General features: G+C 45.4%; 1 protein-coding gene across 3 annotated transcripts in view; it reads right to left on the reverse strand.

The window, feature by feature from the left end:
- GNG4 (G protein subunit gamma 4) overlaps positions 1–25,811 on the reverse strand; it is a 72,798-nt gene that overhangs the window by 34,983 nt on the left and 12,004 nt on the right. For 2 of the 3 annotated variants that reach the window (XM_069571602.1, XM_069571600.1), the window contains 2 exons: positions 5,713–5,821; positions 3,080–3,188 (listed from right to left, as the gene is read on the reverse strand). In XM_069571602.1, coding sequence (XP_069427703.1) covers positions 3,080–3,178 — 99 coding nt within the window. In that variant the 5' untranslated portion in view covers positions 3,179–3,188; positions 5,713–5,821. Of the gene's footprint in view, positions 1–3,079; positions 3,189–5,712; positions 5,955–25,811 lie in introns of all 3 variants that reach the window. The other variant, XM_069571603.1, reaches the window with a different exon arrangement.

Below are 25,811 nucleotides of genomic sequence, written 5' to 3' on the forward strand. Positions count from 1 at the left end.
GGATAAGAAAGCTGTGGTACATATACACGATGGAGTATTACTCAGCCGTTAAAAAGAATTCATTTGAATCAGTTCTGATGAGATGGATGAAACTGGAGCCAATTATACAGAGTGAAGTAAGCCAGAAAGAAAAACACCAATACAGTATACTAACACATATCTATGGAATTTAGGAAGATGGCAATGACGACCCTGTATGCAAGACAGGAAAAAAGACACAGATGTGTATAACGGACTTTTGGACTCAGAGGGAGAGGGAGAGGGTGGGATGATTTGGGAGAATGGGAATTCTAACATGCATACTATCATGTAAGAATTGAATCGCCAGTCCATGTCTGACGTAGGGTGCAGCATGCTTGGGGCTGGTGCATGGGGATGACCCAGAGAGATGTTGTGGGGAGGGAGGTGGGAGGGGGGGTCATGTTTGGGAACGCATGTAAGAATTAAAGATTTTAAAATTAAAAAAATAAATAAATAAATAAAAAATAAAATTAAAAAAAAAAAAAAAGGTATGGCTATCATGGAAACCAACACTGTGGTTCCTCAAAAAGTTGAACACAGAATTACTACATGACCCAGCAATGCCACTTCTGGCTATGTACAGGAAAGAATGGAAAGCACTGACCCAAATGCATTCCACGTTCATAGCAGCATTATTGACAAGACAAAAGGTGGAAACAACTCAAATGTCCATCAACACACGAATAGGCAAATAAAACATGGTGGATACACGTAATGAAATACTATTCACCCTTACAAAGGAATGAAATTCAGACACAGGCTACACTGGACAAGACTTGAAGGCAGATGCCCAGTGAAATAGGCCATACACAAAATACAGACAAATACCGTATGATTCCACTTGCAGGGATGAAGCACCCTGAACAGCCAGATTCATAGAGACATAAAGTAGAAGAGAGGTTTCCAGGGGCTGAGGGGGCAGGGGACGGGGAGTGAGAGTTTAACGGGTGGAGTTTCTGTTTGGGATAACGAAAACGTTCTAGAAACAGATGACCACATGATGTTGTGGATGTACATAATGTTATTGAATTACACACTTAAAAACGGTAAAAATGGCAAATTATATGTTATGTGTATCTAATCACAATTTTAAAAACTTAATATTTGAGGTTGTGTGAGCACAAACAAAAAACCACATGTGACTGTGCAGCTCTCGCTGGGATGTGGTTCCAGGGGCCACCTCTGTCCTCAGGCAGCCCCGGATCATCTCTTCAGGGATCAGACTCTGTCAGCTCAGAACCAGACCTGTCATGGGCCCTGTAATCACCACAGAGGCTGTAGGGGCCCCGGGAGGCCTCTCATGAGATCAAGGAGCTGCAGTTCCACAACCCAGAACTGCAAGAACAGGACTGCGTGGCCCGTGACACCACCGGAATAGCACACTGGATTCTGAGCGGCCCTGTGACCTCCTCTCCTTCTCTGGGAGACTGACATATCCTGCAGTGACTCCTGAAGAGCCCTTCCGCATGGGGACATGCACTCCACCGTGACTCCTGGGGTGCTGATGGTCACGAGAGGATCTGTTACCATGGAGAGCGTCTTCCTTGACAAACCAGAATTCCCTGCCAATGGCTTCTGCTGGCCCCTGGCCTCTGGCAACATTATTGACTGCGGTTAGGTCATCCCACGGCCCCAGCCGTGCACCAGCTGTTCCTGTGCACACAGCTGCCCTCCCAGCACAACCGGCTTCTCTGTCAAGTCCAAGTCCTCGCAATGAGCCTCGGTCAGCTCATACTAGCCTTCCCTCCACCCCCATATCACTTCGCAACCAACCCCCAGCTCATGGCTCCAGGAACTCTTCTCTGAGCAACGTAATAGGAACATTCCATTTGTTTTTCCAGCCCAGGGCCGTGCCAAGGGCAGAGCGGGTGCTCAGGGATCTCTGTCCAACGAGTGCATCCCCTCGCATCCTTGTCCTCTCACTAGAAGTCTGTCCTGCCTTTGAACCACTAGTGCCTGCAACGCTCATCCTTAGACCCATTTCTACACCACTGGGCTCCTCCTCTTTAGAACTGTTTCTTTTCTTGCTCCCTCCTCTAGCCTAGGGATTAAAGATGTTTTATTTGTAGCTGGTATCAGTATGTGCAGATACAGCCAGTCCGCTTGGACCAATGGGTGTCATCCTGCATTCCCTTCTTGCTTCGTATACATCGTGTCACTTACTGGGCATGTTGCTGCCTCCTTGGATAGCTGGTGCCCAAAGCTCCCTGGGGAGGGGGATGGATGGAGGCCGACTGATGGAGCTGGTGTCATCTGGTCATAGCTCTGGGCAGTGGGAGCCTCAGGGAGGGACTGCTTGCTCCACCAACAGAGGGCATTAGGAGTTACCCGCTGCCCCTCGGATTCTGTCCTGTTTGGGTGAGAGCCCTGGTTTATGTCCCCACAGGGCACAGACACAACGCACTGGTGTTTTCTGCTGTGAGATGCCCGATGCACTTCCAGCTCCATTCGAGTCAATGAGCCTAACTAAGCTGCATCTCAGGGCCACTTGCTCCGCCTGGCCTCCTGCTCCCTTTGAAGTGGCATCTGGGGAAGAGCTGGCTTTGTTCCCCCAGCGTGAAGACATCTCCGCTCCTCAGTGAAGTGAAGTGAACAGGGTGGGAGGAGGCTGGTACCCTCCTTCCCTTTCCCCCAAGGAGCAGCTGACAAACGCAGACATGATTCAACGTGGCACTTCCCCCAGCACCCCTATCAAAATACCCGATGTCGTCTCATCTCTGAGTCACTGGACCAGGCAGGAAAACTATGATGGATCGCATGGTTCAACTCCCTCTCTCGCTTATGGGCATGACAACTGGGTTAAAGAGAGCTGAGATGAACATGGGTCTATTTTAGGCGACTCCTTATGGAATTCACGCACACTGTGTATTCTGCATCCCTTGGTTCCTCGGGCATGCGTGGAACTCTGGAGCAAACGCTCGTCTGTAAATGTTACAGCTGCCAGTGTCGGCTGGATGCTCTGCGGGGTGACGTGTTCACTCTCCCGCGGCTGCTTTGGACACGGGGGGACTGCTGTGAGCGGAGTGCTGGTCAGAGGGCAGGCGGGCCTGACGCTTACCTTCACCCTGTCCCTGCAGGCTTCCATCTTCAGCTGCTCCACAGCTTTCCGGGCTTGGGAGATGCTGGCGGTGCTGTTATTGGGCATGCCTTCTTTCATTCTGCTGCCCCTGGAACAACCAAAGCTAAGGAGGTTGGAAGCGTTGCTTGTCTGAAAGCAGAGCCCCCCTCAACTGTCTCCCCCTCCCATCCTCTGCAGCTTCTCTGTCCGGGTTGGGGAGCCACGGGGGCAGACCCTCCTGGGGTCAGAGGGTCATCTGAGTGATGGGAGCAAGACACGGGCTTCTGGGGCCACCTGTCATCCGCTCCCTGTCGCCGGGGCTGAGAAAGCCTGGCAGCAGAAGCCCATGTCTTCCTCCTATCCTAACACCCCACTGCCATAAGGAATACCCTGACATCTGTTCAGTGATTTGTTATAATAACTCATCTTCATACACATTTGTTCTTTTTGCTGCGTGGCATGTGGGATCTTAGTTCGCTGACCGGGGATTGAACCCGTGCCCCCTGCAGCGGAAGCGCAGAGTCTTAACCACCAGGCCACCAGGGAAGTCCACCAACCATACACATTCGTTCACTCTCTACAAGTTGGCAAAACAGTCTGAGTTTTGTTTTGCACGTAAGAAAGAGCAAAAAGCAGAGAAATGAAGCCAAGAGCCTCTTCCCACAGCCAAGACCTCTTGGTCTAGGACCCAAACGCAAAGCGCGGACGCTTCGCTCACGGCTCTTTCCTCTCACAGAGCGCCCCCTAGCTGTTTATAGTGCAAAGCACAAGTTTCCCCTGCAAGAGTTTGCTTTCTCATTCATTTTAATTTGCTATTATTCCAAAAAGTTTATATTGTTTTTAAATAACACACACACACTTCCATCCCCTATCCCAAGCACGGAAGACCCGTGATGCTAACTTTTCTGTAGGAAAGCACACACCATAGGTTACTGTTACCCCGTTTAATGAGAAACTCCTGGAGGCCTATGCGGTCAGGCCTGAGAGCTGGGGGTGGGTCTCGCAGGCGACAGTGGTTTTGTATAGTGCGCAGGGAGGTGTGAGGGGGCTGGGCCGGTCCCGGGATGTGCAGACCACACTCTGGGTTTCCTCATTCAAGCAATGACTCTCTGGCCCAGATGACGCCTGACGTCAACTTCATTTATTCCCAGACAATATTTGAAAAATAAAACTTGCCTGTTGTGATATGCGGCAGCCACCGAAGTCAGAGTTAACAGGGCTGTGTTCCTCTCTTGTTGCAAACTTTTACTCAACAAGAAGAGAAGGAGAAGCAGGAGGAGCTGGGGGTTTTGAAACTCGGGGGAGCAGCTGCGGACCCCTTACTTTACAGAGATGTGTGTGCATCTCTGCATGTGTCCCTGCACACGGGCCTGACGGGCATACTCTGCCGGCCTGTGTGTGCAGCGGTCCCCGTGTGGATGTGTGTGTTTATGCATCCTTGTGTCCACACAAAAGGAGGGAGAAGATGCAGGCCAGTTCCAAGCCTCCCCAGCCCAAATGACAAGGGGAAAAGGACCCTGAAATCATTGCCTTCAGGCCCTAATCCTCCTGCCCCATTTCTGAATCCATCCTTCTCTTTCCTTATCACCAGCTTGGGGCTTTCAGAAGTTAGGGGACTTGGGGGTGGCGGGGACCCCGGGGGCTAGTTAGAGGAAGCTGAGGCCAGGATCCGCAGGAGTGAAGAAACGAAGCAGCGGGGGAGGGCAGAGGAGGAGGAGGGGGCTCTTACTGTGTGTGTGTGTCTGGGTATGAGGATTTGTGTGACTGTAAGTGAGGGTGTGTATGTGTGTGTGCAGGTGAGTGGGGTGTCGGTGTGAGGGTATAAAGATGTATGTGTGGGGGGTGAGTATGCACACAGGTGTACGAGTGTGACAATGTGTGTGAGTGTGTGTGGTCAGGCATCCTTCTCCTCGGGCACATGGATACACTCACACAGACAGCTTGCCTGGGGAGGTTCTGACGGCCACACTTTGTGGTGTGTAATTTGGTAAACTCAGAGTCGGGGGCAGGGCAGCGCACGATGCTTCAGTTGCCGCTGCTGCTGATCTGACCTGGACAGTCTTTAGTTTCTGGATGAGTGGATGTCATCATGCCTTTTCAGCCATCCTCCCTAACATGCCTTATCTCCACAGACCCTTGTGAAGTGTTGGCTGGCGGAGCTCTGCAGTCTGTCTCTCCGGGAAATCTCTGAAAGACAGCTACTGCCTTCGGCCTGAAGGGACTGAGCAGCTTATACTTGGGGGCGGGGGGCGGTGGTGGTGGTTGACCCCCCTCCATCCCCTTTGTCATAGCAAGTCGCTGGCCAAGGATGCTGGCCTGAGTAATATCTCTGTTCCTAGATGGGGAAGGACACAGCTTGATTTCCAAGCCAAGGCCAGCAACCCATGGAGATGGCGTGTATCTCCTGCTGCTCCCCCATCACCCACTCACACGAGGGATAATGTGAAATGAAGGGGGAAACAGCCTTCACAAGGCCTTACACTGGGGCTGAGGATGCAGTGATGGCGTGAGGACCTGGCCACACATCGAGGGTCCCGACAGCCAGTCTCACCCCAGGCCCACACGTGCACTGCCAGCAGTGACCCCTGCCCTCCAGAGAACCTGTTCTTGGACAGGGCCCCTCACGTCCTCACCTGCTGAGAGATGGCACAGTGACAGGCCTGGGCCGGGGACCAGCTGGAGGCAGGAGCAGCTGACAGTCGACAGACGAGAGGCTGCCTCAGGGCCCTGCTGTGCGCTTGCCTGGAAGCACAACCAGAGATGGGTCACCAACGCAGCAGGAGCCAGCCGATCCCCAGACAGCCCGTCCCTCGAAGTCCTGTCCTCGCGGCCAGCAGCTGTCTCTCCTGGAGCCAGCCACAGGGGAGATGGTGAGCTAAAGGCGGGAAGAGAAGTCCCCAAGCTGACAAAGAGCACAAGGGAACATCCGGAGGCCACAGACCAGCAGGGGTCTCCCCCACCCTCACTCATTGGCAGACCTCTGCCAAACAAACAGTTTATATTTTCTTAAATTCTGAAACAACATCCCCATTGTAGAAAAATGTAAAGATGGAGAAAATTGGCTTCCCTGGTGGCTCAGATGGTAAAGCATCTGCCTACAATGCGGGAGACCTGGGTTCAATCCCTGGGTTGGGAAGATCCCCTGGAGAAGGAAATGGCTATCCACTCCAGTACTGTTGCCTGGAAAATTCCATGGATGGAGGCACCTGGCAAGCTAATAGTCAATGGGACTGCAGAGAGTTGTACACCACTGAGCCACTTCCCTTCACTTTCCTCCTCTGGGGCTTCCCATGGTGGCTCAGATGGCAAAAAGCTTTCCTGCAGGAGACTCGGGCTTGATCCCTGGGTCAGGAAGATCCTCTGGAGAAGAGAATGGCTTCCCACTCCAGAATTCTTGCCTGGAGAATCCCCATGGACAGAGGAACCTGTCGGGCTACAGTTCATGGGGTCACAAAGAGTCGGACATGACTGAGTGACTAACACATACTCCCTCCTCCAGAAAGGACGACTCTGGGACAATGGAACTCCCTCCCCCGGAACTCCCAGCACCCTTCCCTGCAGCACCCATCTCCTGGGATCCCAGTGTTGTTGTTTCTCAGTCCTATCTGACTCTCTGTGACCACATGGGCGGCAGCACATCAGGCTTCCCTGTCCTTCACTATCTCCTGGAGTTTGCTCAAACTCCTGTCCATTGAGTTGGTGATATCATCCAACCATCTCATTCTCTGTCGCCCCCTTCTCCTGCCCTCAATCTTTCTCAGCATCAGGGTCTTTTCTAGTGAGTTGGCTCTTCACATCATCAGGTGGCCAAAGTATTGGCGCTTCGGCATCAGTTCTTCCAATGAATATTCAGGGTTGATTTCCTTTCAGTTTAGTTCAGTCGCTCAGTCATGTCCGACCCTTTGGGATCCCATGGACTGCAGCATGCCAGGCTTCCCTGTCCATCACCAACTTCTGGAGCTTGCTCAAACTCATGTTGATCAAGTCGATGATGCCATCCAACCATCTCATCCTCTGTCGTCCCCTTCTCCTTCTGCCTTCAATCTTTCCCAGCATCAATGTCTTTCCAATGAGTCAGTTCTTCGCATCAGGTGGCCAAAGTATTAGAGCTTCAGCATCAGTCCTTCCAATGACTATTCAGGACTGATTTCCTTTAGGATTGACTGGTTTGATCTTCTTTCTGTCCAAGGGACTCTCAAGAGTCTTTTCCAACACCACAGCTCAAAAGCATCAATTCTTCAGTGCTCAGCTTTATGATCCAACTCTCACATCCATACTTAACTACTGGAAAAACCATAGCTTTAACTATACAGACATTTGTTGGCAGAGTAATGTTTCTGCTTTTTAATATGCTGTCTAGGTTGTTCATAGCTTTTCTTCCAAAGAGCAAGAGTCTTTTAATTTCATGGCTGCACTCACCATCTGCAGTGATTTTTGGAACCCAAGAAAATAAAGTCTCTCACTGTTTCCACTGTTTCCCCATCTATTTGCCATGAAGTGATGGGACCAGATGCCATGATCTCGGTTTGTTTGAACGTTGAATTTTCAGCCAGCTTCTTCACTCTCCTCTTTTACTTTCATCAGAGATCCTATAGGAAACCCCAGAAACAAAGCAAAACCAAAGCCAGGCTAGACTCACATGCTGTTTATTCCCCAGGCTAGAGGGGCCTCCAAATGTGTTTTGGTTTGAGGTGTTTGGCCAGTTGTATGGCTTCACAGACACCAGTGCCTTCTGTTTCCAAGGTGATTGTTTCTTCCTGTCACAGTAATTTGTTACATCTAGACGTTTCCCATCCCCCAAAGCTGTTAGGCTTTTATGGAGTCTTATTCTCATCTCCTTTCCTGTTTTGTTTTCTCATTCTCTGCTGTTAGAAAACCCTTTGGGGGCTATAATTTGAAAAGATGCATGCACCCCAGTGTTCACAGAAGTGCTATTTACAACAGCTAAGGCATGGAAACGAGGTAAATGTGCATCAACAGAGGACTGGATAAAGAAGATGTGGTTCATACATACAGTGGAATATTACTCAGCCATAAAAAAGAATGAAATAATGCCATTTACAGCAACATGGACGAACCCAGAGATTATTGTACTAAGTTAACTAAGTCAGAAGGAGTTTACTGATACCAGTTATATGTGGAATCTAAACTGTAACACAAATGAACCTACATTTGTGTTAAATATACAAAACAAACATGCATAAAATATACAGAACGAACTGACAGACACAGAGGACAGTCTTGTGGCTGCTGAGGGGAAGGGGAGGGACGGGTTGGGAGTTTGGGATTAACAGATGTAAATTATTATATATAGGATGGATAAACAACAAGGTCCTACTGTATAAAACAGGAAACTATAATCAATATCCCAAGATAAACCATAGTGGAAAAGAATTTGAAAAAGAACATATATATATCTGAATCACTTTGCTGTATAGCAGAAATCAACACAACATTGCAAACATTAATAAATTTGAAAAAAGAAAATTCTTTTTGGCCTAGTTCCTTGTTTTTTTCACTTTGCTAACAGTCCTCTCAAGACCCACTTCAGCGTCTGTTTTCGAGTTACTGGTTTTCCAAGTGGCACGGGATCAGTCAACTGTGGGGGCCCAGCGGGGTCCTAACTAGAGACGCCAAGGAGGGTCCTGCGGGTTTTCCACCAGGAATCCCCACTCCCACAATAATCTTCCAAAGGCAGCCAGACAGATGGACAGACATGTCCTAGAGACCCTCCAGCCAGACGGAGAGACATGTCCTAGGGACCCTCCAGATGAGGAGCCAGATAGTGGCCGTACCTAAGACTTCCCTGACCAGGGATGTTTTCTCGTGGAGCTGGTTCCACCTCAGCGACCCGGACCTCCCTTCCCTTTCTGCTCTGCAGAGAGATCCTGACCCCCTAAGCCTTCCAAGCGAGGAGCAAGGCCCCTGGCTCGCTGTGCATCTGAGGCACTTGGGGTCCCAGCTAGACCTCTTAGGACACACACTTCATCAGCAGGGCAGGGAGGGACCCACAGCAGCAGCCCTGGGAGCTGGGGGATGGGCGCAGGATCTCAGCCCCACCCGGGCCTGCATGGAATGCACATTAACCCGAGTCATTCACAGGTACCTTGCAGGTGGAGAAGTCCTCCATTGGACTAGATCTTGAGCCCAAGACAACGAGACTTTCCACAAGACACCTGAGTTGGTAGTGAAGGTGGGGGGTGGTGGGGTCACTGCTCTCTTGACCCTCAATGTGAGCCACAGTCCCTTCCAGCTTTGGGGACTCCTCTTTCAGACGATTAGGTCTGGTGGCACTTTAAGAGACCACACATCAGGAAAAAGCCGTATTGATTTTATCCACTTGGCATTTGCACATAGTGTCTTCCCTCTGATGCTTGGAGCATCTTTCAGATGTCAGCCCACCAGCTGCTCTGGTCCCCTGAGGGGCTATAGGATCATCGCTGCTTTTCAAAGGAGGACAGGTGTTGGTATGGCCAGGAACCCAGCTCCTCACTGGCTTCCTTGATCTGGTTGCTGAAACATGCTCTTTTTCTTTAACTGGAGGATAATTGCTTACAATGTTGTGTTACTTTCTGCTGTACAACATGTGAATCAGCTGTACATATACATGTATCCCCTCCCTCTTGGACCTCCCTCCCACCCGACCATCCCACCCCTCCAGGTCATCACAGAACACCGAGTTGAGCTCCTCATGCTATACAGCAGCTTCCCACTAGCATCTATTTTACACATGGCAAAAAACACTGCTTTTTAATAGCACTAAATGTTACCATGATGTTTTCCAAAGCTTTTTTTCCCCCCTGAAGAAAATACACTCATCCCTAAATAAAATGCTGTGGTCTCACTGTGGGGGCCTGGGAAGATCTACCAGGTGGCCATGGGCTGGGAGGAGGCCCTGGTGCACAGAGGTACATGGATGCCTGGGTTCCCAGAGCCAACACAACCCAGGTCCACGTGGACATAACTCTTGCCTGGACAAGAGTAAATCCAGGCTTCAGAGCAGTGATGTTAACTATCCATGGCTACTGTTGTTTCAGATCCTAAATGGAGCAGGGTAACTGCAATCACATGCATTTGCTGACGGCAATGCTGGGCCTTGAGGAACAAGAGTCACGGTCTCCACGGGGGGTGTCACACGTGGTTCCAAGCATCGGGTTGATGGATGTCTTCTTACACACAGCAGCATATGTTTCTAAGTGGATGTAGAACCAGAAGACTTGATGTGGACTGGAGCATATGTGTGGGTTTCTGTGAAAGACTATGAGGCCAGGGGCCACGAGGCTTGCCTGTCCCCAGAGAGAGCTCAGGGGCCAGAGGAGAATAACTAAGGCAGGGCTGTAGGGTCATAGGTGTACACAAGCATCCAACAGAATCCACTCTCCCCTTTTCTCATAATAATTGTGGCTGATAAAACAGATGCTCACATACTGAGGTATGGGGAGGTCATTCTGGCTTACATACATGCATGACTTGAATTTTAGACTAGCTAAAATAGCCTGTTTGTGGCTGATCAAACCTACATTGTACCGTGGCTTTAAAAAAATTTCTTCCTCCAAATGTTTAAGTATCCTCTTGCATTTTCTGGCCCCTTTATTTTTTTCATTGCATTCTGTTATTTTTATTTTATTAATTTTAGGCAGTGCCATGTGGCATTCAGTATCTTAGTTCCCTGACCTGGGATCAAACCTGTGCCCCCTGTATTGGAAGCTTGGAGTCTTAACCAGTGGACTTCCAGGGAAGACCCCAAACATCTGCTTTAATTATTAAAGAAAAGGGCACACTGACCATGTGAAAAATAAAGATTAAATGCCCCTCTACCTGGGACATTAAGGCTGGGACTCCTTTGATAACAAAGACTCCCTTCCCAGGTGCCAAGGTCACGCCACCTTGCTGTGTATGTGCTGGTCTATTTGTCTTTTAAAGTTTGAAAGAATGTATCCCTAACTTTGGAGAAGGCAATGGCACCCCACCCCAGCACTCTTGCTTGGAAAATCCCAGGGATGGAGGGGCCTGGTAGGCTGCAGACACGACTGAGCGACTTCGCTTTCACTTTTCACTTTCATGCATTGGAGAAGGAAATGGCAACCCACTCCAGTGTTCTTGCCTGGAGAATCCCAGGGACAGAGGAGCCTGGTGGGCTGCCGTCCATGGGGTCGCACAGAGTTGGACACGACTGAAGCGACTTAGCAGCAGCAGCAGCAGCATCCCTAACTTGTTTAATGTTCTTTGTTCTGACAACATATAAAACTGTGCTGAATACCTTGAGAGGCTGTCTTCTGGGCTATATCTTCAGTAGAATTCTTTTCTATTTCTATTATAGATTGTTTATTGATTATTTTCAGTGACATGGCCATGAACTCGACTTTCTCCAGCTTCCCCAGCAGGTAGGTGTGGCTTTGTGAGTCTTCTCATCAGTGGAAATACAGGGTGCCACTTCCCTCCTGGGCCTTAGAACACTACGTGCATGTGTGTGAGTGCGCGTGTGGGCCTCCACACACCTTCCCCACTCCATAATCTGGACCACAGATGTGTCGGCAATCAGCCAGGGCAGGCAAAGACAGGCCCCTGGGCAGTGGTTCCCCAAGCAGGATTCCTGGACCAACAACCTTAGGATCACCTGGGAGCTTGTCAGAAATGCAAATTCTCAAGCCCTACTCAGACCTGCTGAGTGGGAGTGGAAAGTGGTTTAACCAGCCTTTCAGGGGGTTGAGGTGCTCAGGAGAGACTGAGGACTACAGTCCCAAGGCAGGAGTGGGAAACAGATTATAAGGAGTCTGTGTCTCTGACATGCACTTACAGCTCGGCTGCCCCGTCCAGCTAGGCTGCTCACCTCTGGCCTTGGAGGTGATGGAGAGAAATAGTTCTATGCACTTTACATCACTGTCTTTCTGGGGCTCTCTGTCACAGCAGCTTTGCATCTCCCTAACCAATGGTGTCGGTTTAGTCACTAAGTCGTGTCCAACTCTTGTGATCCCATGGAATATAGCCTGCCAGGCTCCTCTGTCCATGGGCTTCTCCAGGAAAGAATACTGGAGTGGGTTGCCATTTTCTTCTCCAGGGGATCTTCCCAACCCAAGGATCGACCGCATACCTCCTATATTGGCAGGTGGTCTCCTGCATTGCTGGCAGATTCTTTACTGCTGGGGTGCCAGCTAAGTGTTTCAGTAGAAGTCTGTAGACTGTGCAAGGGAAACACTGTGGCCTTGAAAAGACTTTTGAGTCTTGAGACAAAAGTACTAACGTAATGCTGAGAACTACACAACATTAATAAAGGAAACTGAAGATGACTCAAGGAAATGGAAAGAGGAGGAGTCAATATTGGTAAAATGGTCACACTTCTCAGTCTATAGAGTGAATGTGATCCTTATCACATTATCCATGATATTTTTCACAGAACTAAGGCAAATAACCCTAAGATTTATATGGAACCATAAAAGGCCCAGAATTGCCAAAGCAATCCTAAGGAAAAAGAACAAAGTTGAAGGCATAATCCTCCCAGACTTCAGGCAATATTACAAAGCTACAGTAATCAAAACAGCATGGTACTGGCATAAAAACAGACAAATGGACCAACGGAACAGCACAGAGAGATCAGAAATGAACTTACACACCCAAAGTATATTAATTTTTAATGAAGGAGCCAAGAGTATATGATGGGGAAAAGACAGTCCTTCAGCAAGTGGGGCTGGAAAAGTTAGCTGCATGTAAATCAGTGAAGCTAGAAAACATCCTCACATCATAAACAAAAATAAACTCAAAATGGCTTAAAGACTTAAATGTAAGACATGACACCACAAAATTCCTAGAAGAGAACAGAGACAAAACATTCTTTGACATAAATCATACCAGTGTTTTCTTAGAAAATGTTTTCTTTAAAAAAGAGTAAATATATAATGAATAATGCAATAAATGAGATCAGAAACACCCTGGAGGCAACAAATAGTAGAATAACTGGAGGCAGAAGATAGGATTAGTGAAATAGAATGGTAGAAATAAATGAATCAGAGAGGAAAAAAACAAATTAAAAGAAATGAGGACAATCTCAGAGACCTCCCAGACAATATGAAATGCTCCAACATTCGAATTATAGGAGTCCCAAAAGAAGAAGACAAAAAGAAACACCATGAGAAAGTAGTTGAGGAGATAATAGTTGAAAATTTCCCTAAAATGGGGAAGGAAATAATCACCCAAGTCCAAGAAACCCAGAGAATCCCAAACAGGATAAACCCAAGGCAAAACACCCCAAGACACATATTAATCAAATTAACAAAGATCAAACACAAAGAACAAATATTAAAAGCAGCAAGGGAAAAACAACAAATAACACACAAGGGGATTCCCATAAGGATAACAGCTGATCTTTCAATAGAAATGCTTCAGGCCAGGAGGGAATGGCGAGACATACTTAAAGTGATGAAAGAAAATAACCTACAGCCCAGATTACTGTACCCAGCAAGGATCTCATTCAAATATGAGGGAGAAATCAAAAGCTTTACAGACAAGCAAAAGCTGAGAGAATTCAGCACCACCAAACCAGCTCTCCAACAAATGCTAAAGGATCTTCTCTAGACAGGAAACACAAAAAGGGCATAAAAACCTGAACCCAAAACAATAAAGTAAATGGCAACAGGATCATACTTATCAATAATTATCTTAAACGTAAATGGGTTGAATGCCCCAACCAAAAGACAAAGACTGGCTAAATGGATACAAAAACAAGACCCCTATATATGTTGTCTACAAGAGACCCACCTCAAAACAAGGGACACATACAGACTGAAGGTGAAGGGCTGGAAAAAGATATTCCATGCAAATAGAGACCAAAAGAAAGCAGGAGTAGCTATACTCATATCAGATAAAATAGACTTTAAAACAAAGGCTGTCAAAAGAGACAAAGAAGGACACTACATAATGATCAAACGATCAATCCAAAAAGAAGATATAACAATTATAAATATATATGCACCCAACATAGGAGCACCACAATATGTAAGACAAATGCTAACAAGTATGAAAGGGGACATTAACAATAACACAATAATAGTGGGAGACTTTAATACCCCACTCACACCTATGGACAGATCAACTAAACAGAAAATTAACAAAGAAAGACAAACTTTAAATGATACAATAGACCAGTTGGACCTAATTGATATCTATAGGATATTTCACCCCAAAACAATGAATTTCACCTTTTTCTCAAGTGCTCACGGAACCTTCTCCATGATAGATCACATTCTGGGCCATAAATCTAGCCTTGATAAATTCAAAAAAATTGAAATCATTCCAAGCATCTTTTCTGACCATAATGCAGTAAGATTAGATCTCAATCATAGGAGAAAAACTATTAAAAATTCCAACATATGGAGGTTGAACAACACGCTTCTGAATAACCAAAAAAACACAGAAGAAATCAAAAAAGAAATCAAAATATGCACAGAAACGAATGAAAATGAAAACACAACAACCCCAAACCTGTGGGACACTATAAAAGCAATGCTAAGGGGAAAGTTCATAGCAATAGAGGCATACCTCAAGAAACAAGAAAAAAGTCAAATAAATAACCTAACTGTACACCTAAAGCAATAGAAAAGGAAGAAATGGAGAACCCCAGGGTTAGTAGAAGGAAAGAAATCTTAAAAATTAAGGCAGAAATAAATGCAAAAGAAACAAAAGAGACCATAGAAAAATCAACAACGCCAAAAGCTGGTTCTTTGAGAGGATAAATAAAATTGACAAACCATTAGCCAAACTCATCAAGAAACAAAGGGAGAAAAATCCAATCAATAAAATTAGAAATGAAAGAGAGATCACATCAGACAACACAGAAATACAAAGGATCATAAGAGACTACTATCAGCAATTATATGCCAATAAAATGGACAACATGGAAGAAATGGACAAATTCTTAGAAAGGTACAACTTTCCAAAACTGAACCAGGAAGAAATAGAAAATCTTAACAGACCCATCACAAGCACAGAAATTGAAACTGTAATCAGAAATCTTCCAGCAAACAAAAGCCCACGTCCAGATGGCTTCACAGCTGAATTCTACCAAAAATTTAGAAAAGAGCTAACACCTATCCTACTCAAACCCTTCCAGAAAATTGCAGAGGAAGGTAAACTTCCAAACTCATTCTGAGGCCACCATCACCCTAATACCAAAACCTGACAAAGATGCCACAAAAAAAGAAAACTAGAGGCCAATAGCACTGATGAACATAGATGCAAAAATCCTTAACAAAATTCTAGCAATCAGAATCCAACAACACATTTAAAAGATCATACACCATGAACAAGTAGGCTTTATCCCAGGGATGCAAGGATTCTTCAATATCTGCAAATCATTGTAATATACCATATTAATAAATTGAAAAATAAAAGCCATATGATTATCTCAATAGATGCAGAGAAAGCCTTTGACAAAACTCAACATCCATTCATGATAAAAACTCTCCAGAAAGCAGGAATAGAAGGAACATACTTCAACATAATAAAAGCTATATATGACAAACCCACAGCAAACATTATGCTCAATGGTGAAAAATTGAAAGCATTTCCCCTAAAGTCAGGAACAAGACAAGGGTGCCCACTTTCACTGCTACTATTCAACATAGTTCTGGAAGTTTTGGCCACAGCAATCAGAGCAGAAAAAGAGATAAAAGGAATCCAAATTGGAAAAGAAGTAGTAAAGCTCTCACTGTTTGCAGATGACATGATCCTCTACATAAAAAACCCTAAAGACTCCACCAGAAAATTACTAGAGCTAATCAATGAATATAGTAAAGTTGCAGGATATAAAATCGACACACAGAAATCCCTTGCATTCCTATACACTAATAATGGGAAAGTAGAAAGAGAAATTAAGGAAACAATTCCATTCACCATTGCAACAAAAAGAATAAAATACTTAGGAATATATCTACCTAAAGAAACTAAAGACCTATATATAGAAAACTATAAAACACTGGTCAAAGAAATCAAAGAGGACACTAATAGATGGAGAAATGTACCATGTTCATGGATCAGAAGAATCAATATAGTGAAAATGAGTATACTACCCAAAGCAATCTACAGATTCAATGCAATCCCTATCAAGCTTCCAGCGCTATTTTTCACAGAGCTAGAACAAACAATTTCAAGATTTGTATGGAAATACAAAAAGCCTCAAATAGCAAAAGCAATCTTGAGAAAGAAGAATGGAACTGGAGGAATCAACTTGCCTGACTTCAGGCTCTATTACAATGCCACAGTCATCAAGACAGTATGGTACTGGCACAAAGACAGAAATACAGGTCAATGGAACAAAATAGAAAGCCCAGAGATAAATCCACACACCTATGGACACCTTATCTTCGACAAAGGAGGCAAGAATATACAATGGAGTAAAGACAATCTCTTTAACAAGTGGTGCTGGGAAAACTGGTCAACCACTTGTAAAAGAATGAAACTAGAACACTTTCTAACACCGCACACAAAAACAAACTCAAAATGGATTAAAGATCTAAACGTAAGACCAGAAAGTATAAAACTCCTAGAGGAGAACATAGGCAAAACACTCTCCAACATACATCACAGCAGGATCCTCTATGACCCACCTCCCAGAATATTGGAAATAAAAGCAAAAATAAACAAATGGGATCTAATTAAAATTAAAAGCTTCTGCACAACAAAGAAAACTATAAGCAAGGTGAAAAGACAGCCTTCAGAATGGGAGAAAATAACAGCAAATGAAACAACTAACAAAGAACTAATCTCAAAAATATACAAGCAACTCCTGTAGCTCAATTCCAGAAAAATAAACGACCCATTCAAAAAATGGGCCAAAGAACTAAATAGACATTTCTCCAAAGACGACATACAGATGGCTAACAAACACATGAAAAGATGCTCAACATCACTCATTATCAGAGAAATGCAAATCAAAACCACAATGAGTACCATTTCACACCAGTCAGAATGGCTGCTATCCAAAAGTCTACAAGCAATAAATGCTGGAGAGGGTGTGGAGAAAAGGGAACCCTCTTACACTTTTGGTGGGAATGCAAACTAGTACAGCCACTATGGAGAACAGTGTGGAGATTCCTTAAAAAACTGGAACTAGAACTACCTTATGACCCAGCAATCCCACTGCTGGGCATACACACCAAGGAAACCAGAATTGAAAGAGACACATGTACCCCAATGTTCACTGCAGCACTGTTTATAATAGCCAGGACATGGAAACAACCTAGATGTCCATCAGCAGATGAATGGATAAGAAAGCTGTGGTACATATACACAATGGAGTATTACTCAGCCATTAAAAAGAATAAATTTGAATCAGTTCTAATGAGGTGTATGAAACTGGAGCTGACTATACAGAGTGAAGCAAGCCAGAAAGAAAAACACCAATATAGTATACTAACACACATATATATGGAATTTAGAAAGATGAGAATGATAACCCTGTATGCGAGACAGCAAAAGAGACACAGATGTATAGAACAGTTTTTTTGACTCTGTGGGAGAGGGCGAGGGTGGGATGATTTGGGAGAATGGCACTGAAACATGTATAATATCATGTAAGAAACGAATCGCCAGTCTAGGTTCGATGCAGGATACAGGATGCTTGGGGCATACAGGATGCACTGGGATGACCCAGAGAGATGGTATGGAGAGGGTGGTGGGAGGCGGGTTCAGGATTGGGAACTCATGTACACCTGCGGTGGATTCATTTTGATGTATGGCAAAACCAATACAGTATTGTAAAGTAAAATAAAGTAAAATTTAAAAAAAAGAATAAATAAAACAATACAAACAAATGTATCTACGAAACAGAATGAGACTCACAGATACAGGCGAGAGACTTGTGGTTGCCAAGGAGTGGGGGAGGGAAGGATTGGGGGTTTGTGATTAATAGATGCAAATTACAGCATTATATATAGAATGGATAAATAACAAGGTCCCACTGTCAGCACAGGGAATGATATTTAATATTCTGTGATAAACCATAATGGAAAAGAATATGAAAAAGAGTATATATGTAAAACTGACTTGCTTTGCTGTATAACAGAAATTAACACAAGCTTGTAAATCAACTATAAGCCAGTAAAATTTTTTTCTTTTTTTTACTAACAAATTCTATTTAGAAAACCCAATACAAGGAGGCATCAATTATAGCAAGGATTCCACCATGAGAAGCTGTGTTCATGTCTGAATGACATTTCTGCACACAGACTGGTGGGGTCAGCCTGCTGAGTCTCAGGGGTGCTCAGGAATGAATCAGATTACTGGAGAGAGAGCCCCAGAATAACCCTGGATTAATAGCCACGCCTGGGGCTGGAGCCCCAGTTTCTGGTCCCACATGGTGTCTTCACATAGATTTGCTCTCTGATCCAGTCCCCACAGGTTAAAGGGGCTACAGGTAGAATGTAAGGAAGTCACTTTGTCACCCTGAGATCCTGTCTGATGCTTGACCCACAGGTGACAATGCTTCTGGCATGAAAATTGGGGAGAGGCTCTCCCGACATTCAGAGTCATCATCTAGGATCCCTTCTCCTCAGCTTTTGGATAAACTGGTTCAGAACTGTCACAAAGATACCATGCACTGAGTGCACATTTTGGAGTACATCATCCCTCACCCACCCCTCCCCCAATAATGCAGGTCACGTGCTTCAAAACAAAGGATCACTAAATCACCCCAAGATTCACAAGTGCTAAAGCGGTGGAGGGTGCAGTCTTCTATATATATATATGGAAGCCCAAGTGGTGTGTTTAGCCTCACATGACAACCTTTGCTCTTTCTCAGTCATTTTGGGATGGAGATGATGTCTGGACCACTGGAGGGCAGTGGCAGAGAAGCAGGTGCTGTCACACGTACTGGACCACTTGAACTCCACGTCTTCAGTGGGAACACGGTCCCCTTGGTCCTTTGAGCAGGGGCAGGGCCACTCCCGCTCCTGATAGAGCTTCTTTGCAAATTAAATACAGTTGTAGTCAAGCTTGGTGCATTCTACAATCTGGGTCTCAACTACTCAATTTACATCTTGATTGCCTGATATCATCTGCCTGATCTAATAATAACTAATCACACTGATGCCAACCAGGCACAGGGTAAGAATTGTTTAGCATGGTATGTAGTGTAGATTTGAGAGACAAAGTGTCTTTAGGAGGAACACACTGAGTCTGAATGATGCTGGAGCCTGCTGGTTACCAGTCCCCTGATGACTCCCCTTCTTATCTGGTCCCAGTCCCATCACTTCATGGGAAACAGATGGGGAAACAGTGGATGACCTGTTATTATTTTTCTGGGCTCCAAAATCACTGCAGATGGTGACTGCAGCCATGAAATTAAAAGACGCTTACTCCTTGGAAGGAAAGTTATGACCAACCTAGACAGCATATTCAAAAGCAGAGACATTACTTTGTCAACAAAGGTCCATCTAGTCAAGGCTATGGTTTTTCCAGTGGTCATGCATGGATGTGAGAGTTGGACTATAAAGAAAGCTGAGCACCAAAGAATTGATGCTTTTGAACTGTGGTGTTGGAGAAGACTCTTGAGAGTCCCTTGGACTGCAAGGAGACCCAACAAGTCCTCCTAAAGGAGATCAGTCCTGGGTGTTCATTGGAAGGACTGATGCTGAAGCTGAAACTCCAATACTTTGGCCACCTGACGTGAAGCACTGACTCACTGGAAAAGAGCCTGTTGCTGGGAAAGATTGAGGGCAGGAGGAGTAGGGAACGACAGAGGATGAGATGGCTAGATGGCATCACTGACTCAATGGACATGAGTCTGGGTGAACTCTGGGAGTTGGTGATGGACAGGGAGGCCTGGTGTGCTGCGGTTCATGGGGTTGCAAAGAGTCGGACACGACTGAGTGACTGGACTGAACTGAACTAAAGCCAAAAAAACTAGAGAAGGTTGGTAGACCAGCTGTCATATTTAAGAGTGCTTGACAAACTGGTGCAGAATAAACAAGAGATTCATCTTCCCTGTGATCCTCCAGCCCAGACACTCCCTAAGTTTTTCTTTGGCCCTTTCAGATGGAGTCCAAAGTCTTAATCGACAGGAACAGTATTAAAAAGCCTAATAGAGTCGCTTCCCTGGTGGTTCAGTGGTTAAGAACCCACCAGCCAATACAGGGGACGTGGGTTCCATTCCTGGTCCAGGAATGTGAACTTCAAGATCGCTCATGCCTTGGAGGAACGGTGCTTGTGCTCTAGACCCCATGCTTGGCAGCTAGAGAAGCTGCCACAATGAGAAGCTAGGGAGTAGCCCCCCACTCGTGGCAACTAGAGAAAGCCTTTGCACAGTGACAAAGACCCAGGGCTGCCAAAAATGAAGTCAATAAATTACTTATTTAAAAGTCTAATGGTGCTCTACTGCTTTTACACTGTGGGCTTCCCTGTGGCTCAAACAATAAAGAATCCACCTGCAACGTAGGCGCCCCAGGTTTGATCCCTGGGTCGGGAAGATCCCCTGGAGTTGGGAATGGCAACCCACTCCAGTATCCTTGCCTGGAGAATCCCATGCACAGGGTCTCAAAGAGTCGGACTCGACTGAATGACTAAGCACGGTTTTACATCAGCCCTCACAGAGCATGAAGTCACCTCTTTTCTGCCTGCTGGGTTACATGTCCGAGCTGCTCAAGCTGGACCATGATGCCGAGATGCTGAAGGAGGCAGGAGAGTTGGTGTCACAGCCGGAAATCTGAAGATGCTGCAATCGCTGGCTGGCTTTGAAGATGGGAGGGGGACCTCAAGGAAGACATGTAGCCTCTAGAGGCTGGAAAAGACAAGAAACTGGGCTTTGGCTTAGGATCTCCAGGCAGGGCTGGTTTCTTCTGAGGACCGTCAGCCGTGGCCTGCAGGTGGCTGCTTCTTGGTGTGGCCTCAAAGGGTCTTCGCTCGGTGTGTGATGGTGTCCTAACTTCTTTTTATAAAGACACCACATGACCCCATTAATTAGCTCTTTAAAGGCCTATCTCCAAACAAAATCATTCTGAATTTTGTGGGGCACACAATTCTGCTCATTACCCTCTAGCCTGTGGGTCCCCCCAAACTCATGTCCTTCCTACAAGAACATAAGGTCACCCCATCCCAACAGGCCAAAAGTCTTAATCTATTTCAGCATCGACTTGAAGTTCAAAATCTCATCTAAATGTCATCTAAATCAAGTTTGGGTAAGAACTTGAGTTATGATTCATCTGGAGGAAAAAAATCCTCTCCAGCTGTGAACCTGTGAAATCAGACAAGTTATCTGCTTCCAAAATACCACAGTGACAGGCATAAGACAGACATTCCCACTCTAACAGGGAGACGTCAGACAGAACAGGGTCATGAGGTCCAGGTAAGCCTTTAGAAAGAGAGCCTGGTGCAGGTCAGACTATGTCGCATTCCACTTTGACATGACATTATTTCAACAGAAAAGCTCCTTTCCAAAGTGCAAAGTGCCTGACAGAAGATGATACTTTTGAGTTTTCCATGTAATTCTTGATTGAGAAAAGGATAAATGCTCTCATATATCTGCTCCTAGCATTATTTAAGAAGAACAAATTTTCTGTAGGCATTCTTAGGGGAAACCATTCATTTTCACATTTCTGGAGAATTCATCTTTTCAAAAAAAATAAGATGATTTTGTTAGAAAGCATCAATATTTTACTCTATATTGTGAGCGTGTGTGTGCATATCAATTATTTCCAGTATTAGTTTCCTACGAGAGTTTAGGAGTAAAACAGATCAAATAAGATTTCTTTGTCTTTGGCTCGCTTTAGCAACCTGCTATTTGTCTTGGTCAAGGGTGCTATTTACAAACTGGCTCTTCAACACCAGAGAGGAGGACAGAGTAAACTGTGGCTCTTGGGAAAACCTGTAACACACTGGTGACTCTCTTGAGCCTAGGGAAGAACTGACCTTGAAAGTACCTCCTAGCAGGGGAGTGGACAAATGTATGACATGTATCCACAATCACAGAATCAAATAGAATAGTCTCACTGCCAAAAAACTCGTCTGAGAATTTGTCCAAACCCACAGAATGTACAAAACCAAGAATAAACCCAGATGTCAACTGTGGGTGTTGGGTGATGATGGTGTGTCAGTGTGCGTTTATAACTTGTAACTGTGCCTGATTTGTTGAGACCCTGATAGCAGGGAGGCTGTACACATGTGGGAGGAGGGGGTCCCTGGGAACTCTGTACCTTGTGCTCAGTTCTGCTGTGAACCTAAAACTGCTCTTAAAAAAAGTCAATTAAAAAACAAACAAACAAACAGGTCACATTTAAAAAGCCTGAAAATAATCTGGGTATTTTCCAAGAAAAAAGATGCACAGTCTGACCTGAGTTTTTCTTTAATGTATCAACACCCTGCTGAAGATCCCAGGAAAAGCAGTTGTTTGTGGAGAGTAGTCCTCAAAGGAGAGGAAGCGGTGGCAACTGGCAGGGCTGGGGCTGGAGGCAAGCAGAGATAAATTCTCTGTTCCCAGCAGCCAAAGGAGCCACAGCCCCCGGGAGATGCTGAGCTGATCTGACCTGTGCCAGCTTCCCTATGCGAAGCATTAGAGGAGAAAAAGCTCCTCCTGTACCAAATGGCTGGACCACACTGTGAATGCTCTGAGCCGTGTCTGAGTAAGACAGTGGGCCGGGGAGGTTGGCTCTGGCTATTTCTCCTTTTAATCAGAAGTCAACTGGCTGTTGTGAAGAGGCATCTGAGATGGGAAAAGTCTAACCGAGAAAAGATTATAAAAAGCAAGAAAATGGGGACCTCCCTGGTGATCCAGCAGTTAAGACTTCCTCTTCCAATGCAGGGGTGTGGGTTCAATCTCTGGTCAGGGAACTAAGATCTTACATGCCTTATAGCCAAAAAATGAAAAGCATAAAGCAGAAGCAATTTGTAACAAGCTCAATAAAGACTTTTTTTTTTTAAAGTAAGGAAATGATATAAGTGGTCCAGCTCACATACAAAATCTCTGTAAGTAAACAGAGACGGATGCAAAGACCAATGTCCTGTGAACAGTTAGGCACTTGGCCATACAAGGGACTTTTCCAATCTCTCCTTCGCTATTCACCTGAAACCACCACATTGTTAATTAGCTATGGCAAGCATGTTAAATCACTTCAGTTGTGTCTGACTTTTTCCAATCCTATGGACCATAGCCCTCCCAGGCTCCTGTGTCCATGGGATTCTCCAGGCAAGAATACTGAAGCATGTTGCCATTTCCTTTTTCAGGAGATCTTTCTGACCCAGGGATCAAACCCACGTTTCTTATGTCTCCTGCACTGGCAGGCGGGTTCTTGATCACTAGCACCACCTAGCAAGCCCCAATACAAAATAAAAAGTTAAAAAAAAAAATCAGTACCCTAATCTGATAAGCAGATAAAATGAAGCTCTGCTCAAACAGGCTCACCTGGGGATGGGAGCAGACTCCAAACAGTTCACCCCACTGATCGCTAACTAGTTCCCACTTGGCCAGGGAGGGTGAGGGACCAACAGCCAGGTTCAGAACTGCCCTCTACACCTACCTGGGGAAGACCCCTCCCCTGAGGTCTCACTGCCTATGGAAGAAAGGAAAGCTGCTTAGAGAGTCTTCCTGCTCTGAGGCCAGCGGCTGATGTAGGAAAGCAATGAGGAAAACGTCGACAGCAAAGATATTTCTCCACGGGACTCTCCAGGCAAGAAAACTGGAGTGGGCAGCTGTTCTCTTCTGCAAGGATCTTCCTGACCCAAGGATTGAACCTGGGTCTCCTGCATTGCAGGGAGATTCTTAACTGTCTGAGCCACCAGGGAATTCCTGCATATTTAGAACGTTTACCTTAATAAGACATTGTTAATGAACCACAGAGTGTTAGAAACGGAAGGGATTTCACAAACCATGGTTTCAGTAGTTTAAGCATACGGGTCCCTTCCAAAACAATACTAGTAATGAAAAATGCAGCTTCCTTTATGGCAGTACTTATTCATTTATATACTTGGCTGCATAAGCTCTTAGCTGTGCAGGCGGGATCTTCAGTGGCAGCATGCCAGGTCTAGTTCCCTAACCGAGGTCTCCTGTATTGGGAGTGCAGTCTCCCTGGACCGCCAGGGAAGTCCCCTTTATGTCAGTACTTTTGATAACAACTGACCCAGGAGATATAAAATGATCTAAAGGACTCAGTAATAGACTGAGATTCATTGTTACCTTATCACTGTGCAGGAAGCATCACTATGAACAAAGCTAGCGGAGGTGATGGGATTCCAGCTGAGCTATTTAAAATCCTAAGAGATGATGCTGTTAAAGTGTTGCACTCAATATGCCAGACAATTTGGAAAATTCAGCAGTAACCACAGGACTGGAAAGGTCAGTTTTCATTCTAATCTCAAAGAAAAGCAATACCAAAAATACTTTAAGCTAGGCTGTGACAGTAGGTGGACTGAGAACTTCCAGATGTTCAAGCTGGATTTAGAAAAGGCAGAACCAGAGATCAAATCACCAACTTCCACTGGATCATAGAAAAAGCAAAGGAATTCCAGAAAAATGTCTATTTCTGTTTCACTGACTATGCTAAAGCCTTTGACTGTGTGGATCACAACAAACTCTGGAAAATTCTTAGAGATGGGAATACCAAACCACTTTACCAGTCTCCTGAGAAACCTGTATGCAAGTCAAGAAGCAACAGTTAGAACCAGACATGGAACAAGAAACTGGTTCAAAATTGGGAAAGGAGTACATCAAGCCTGTATATTGTTACCCTGATTATTTAACTTACACGCAGAGTACATCATGTGAAATTCTGGGCTGGATCAGTCACAAGCTGGAAACAAGATTGCTGGGGGAAATATCAACTATCTCAGATATGCAGATAATATTCTAATGGCACAAATCAAAGAGGAACTAAGGAGCCTCTTGATGAGAATGAAGGAGGAGAGTGAAAAGCTGGCTTAAAACTCAACATTCAAGAAACTAAGGTCATGGCGTCTGGTCCCATCACCTCACAGCAAATAGATGGAGAAAAAGATTCTACATTCTTGGGTTCCAAAATCACTGTGGATGGTGACTACAGCCATGAAATTAAAAGACGCTTGCTCCTTGGAAGAAAAGCTATGACAAACCTAGACAGAACATTAAAAAGCACAGACATCACGTCCATATAGACAAACCTATGATTTTTCCAGTAGTCATACATGGATGTGAAAGTTGGACCATAAAGAAGGCAGAGTGCCAAAGAATTGATGCTTTCAAACTGTGGTGCTAGAGAAGATTCTTGAGAGTTCTTGAACTGCACGGAGATCAAACCAGTCAATCCTAATCAACCCTGATCATTCATTGGAAGAACTGATGCTGAAGCTCCAATATTTTGGCTACCTGATGCAAAGAGTTGACTCATTGGAAAAACTCTGATGCTGGAGAAGATTGAGGGCAGGAGGAGAATGGGGCGACAGGATGAGATAGTTGGATGACATCATCGATTCAATGAACAGGAGTTTGAGCAAACTCTGGGAGACAGTGAAGGACAGGGAAGCCTGGCATGCTGTAGTCCATAGGGCTGCAATGAGTCAGACACAACTTAACAGAACAGCAACAATTCAAAAGCACAGCATCCTGTGTTCAGTCTCCAGGGTTCCTGGTGCAGATGCAAATTTAGAGAACTCTTGCAGTAATTCTAGGCACCACGCTGAGGAAGCTGCAGGCTGGCAGAGGGGAGGTAACTTAAGTCCCTTAACTTCTTTTAACCAGCCAGTCAGTGGTTGATTATCTGGCCTCACTACACTGCCTGGA

The sequence above is a fragment of the Ovis canadensis genome, chromosome 25, assembly GCF_042477335.2.
Source record: "Ovis canadensis isolate MfBH-ARS-UI-01 breed Bighorn chromosome 25, ARS-UI_OviCan_v2, whole genome shotgun sequence".
NCBI lineage: Eukaryota > Metazoa > Chordata > Mammalia > Artiodactyla > Bovidae > Ovis > Ovis canadensis.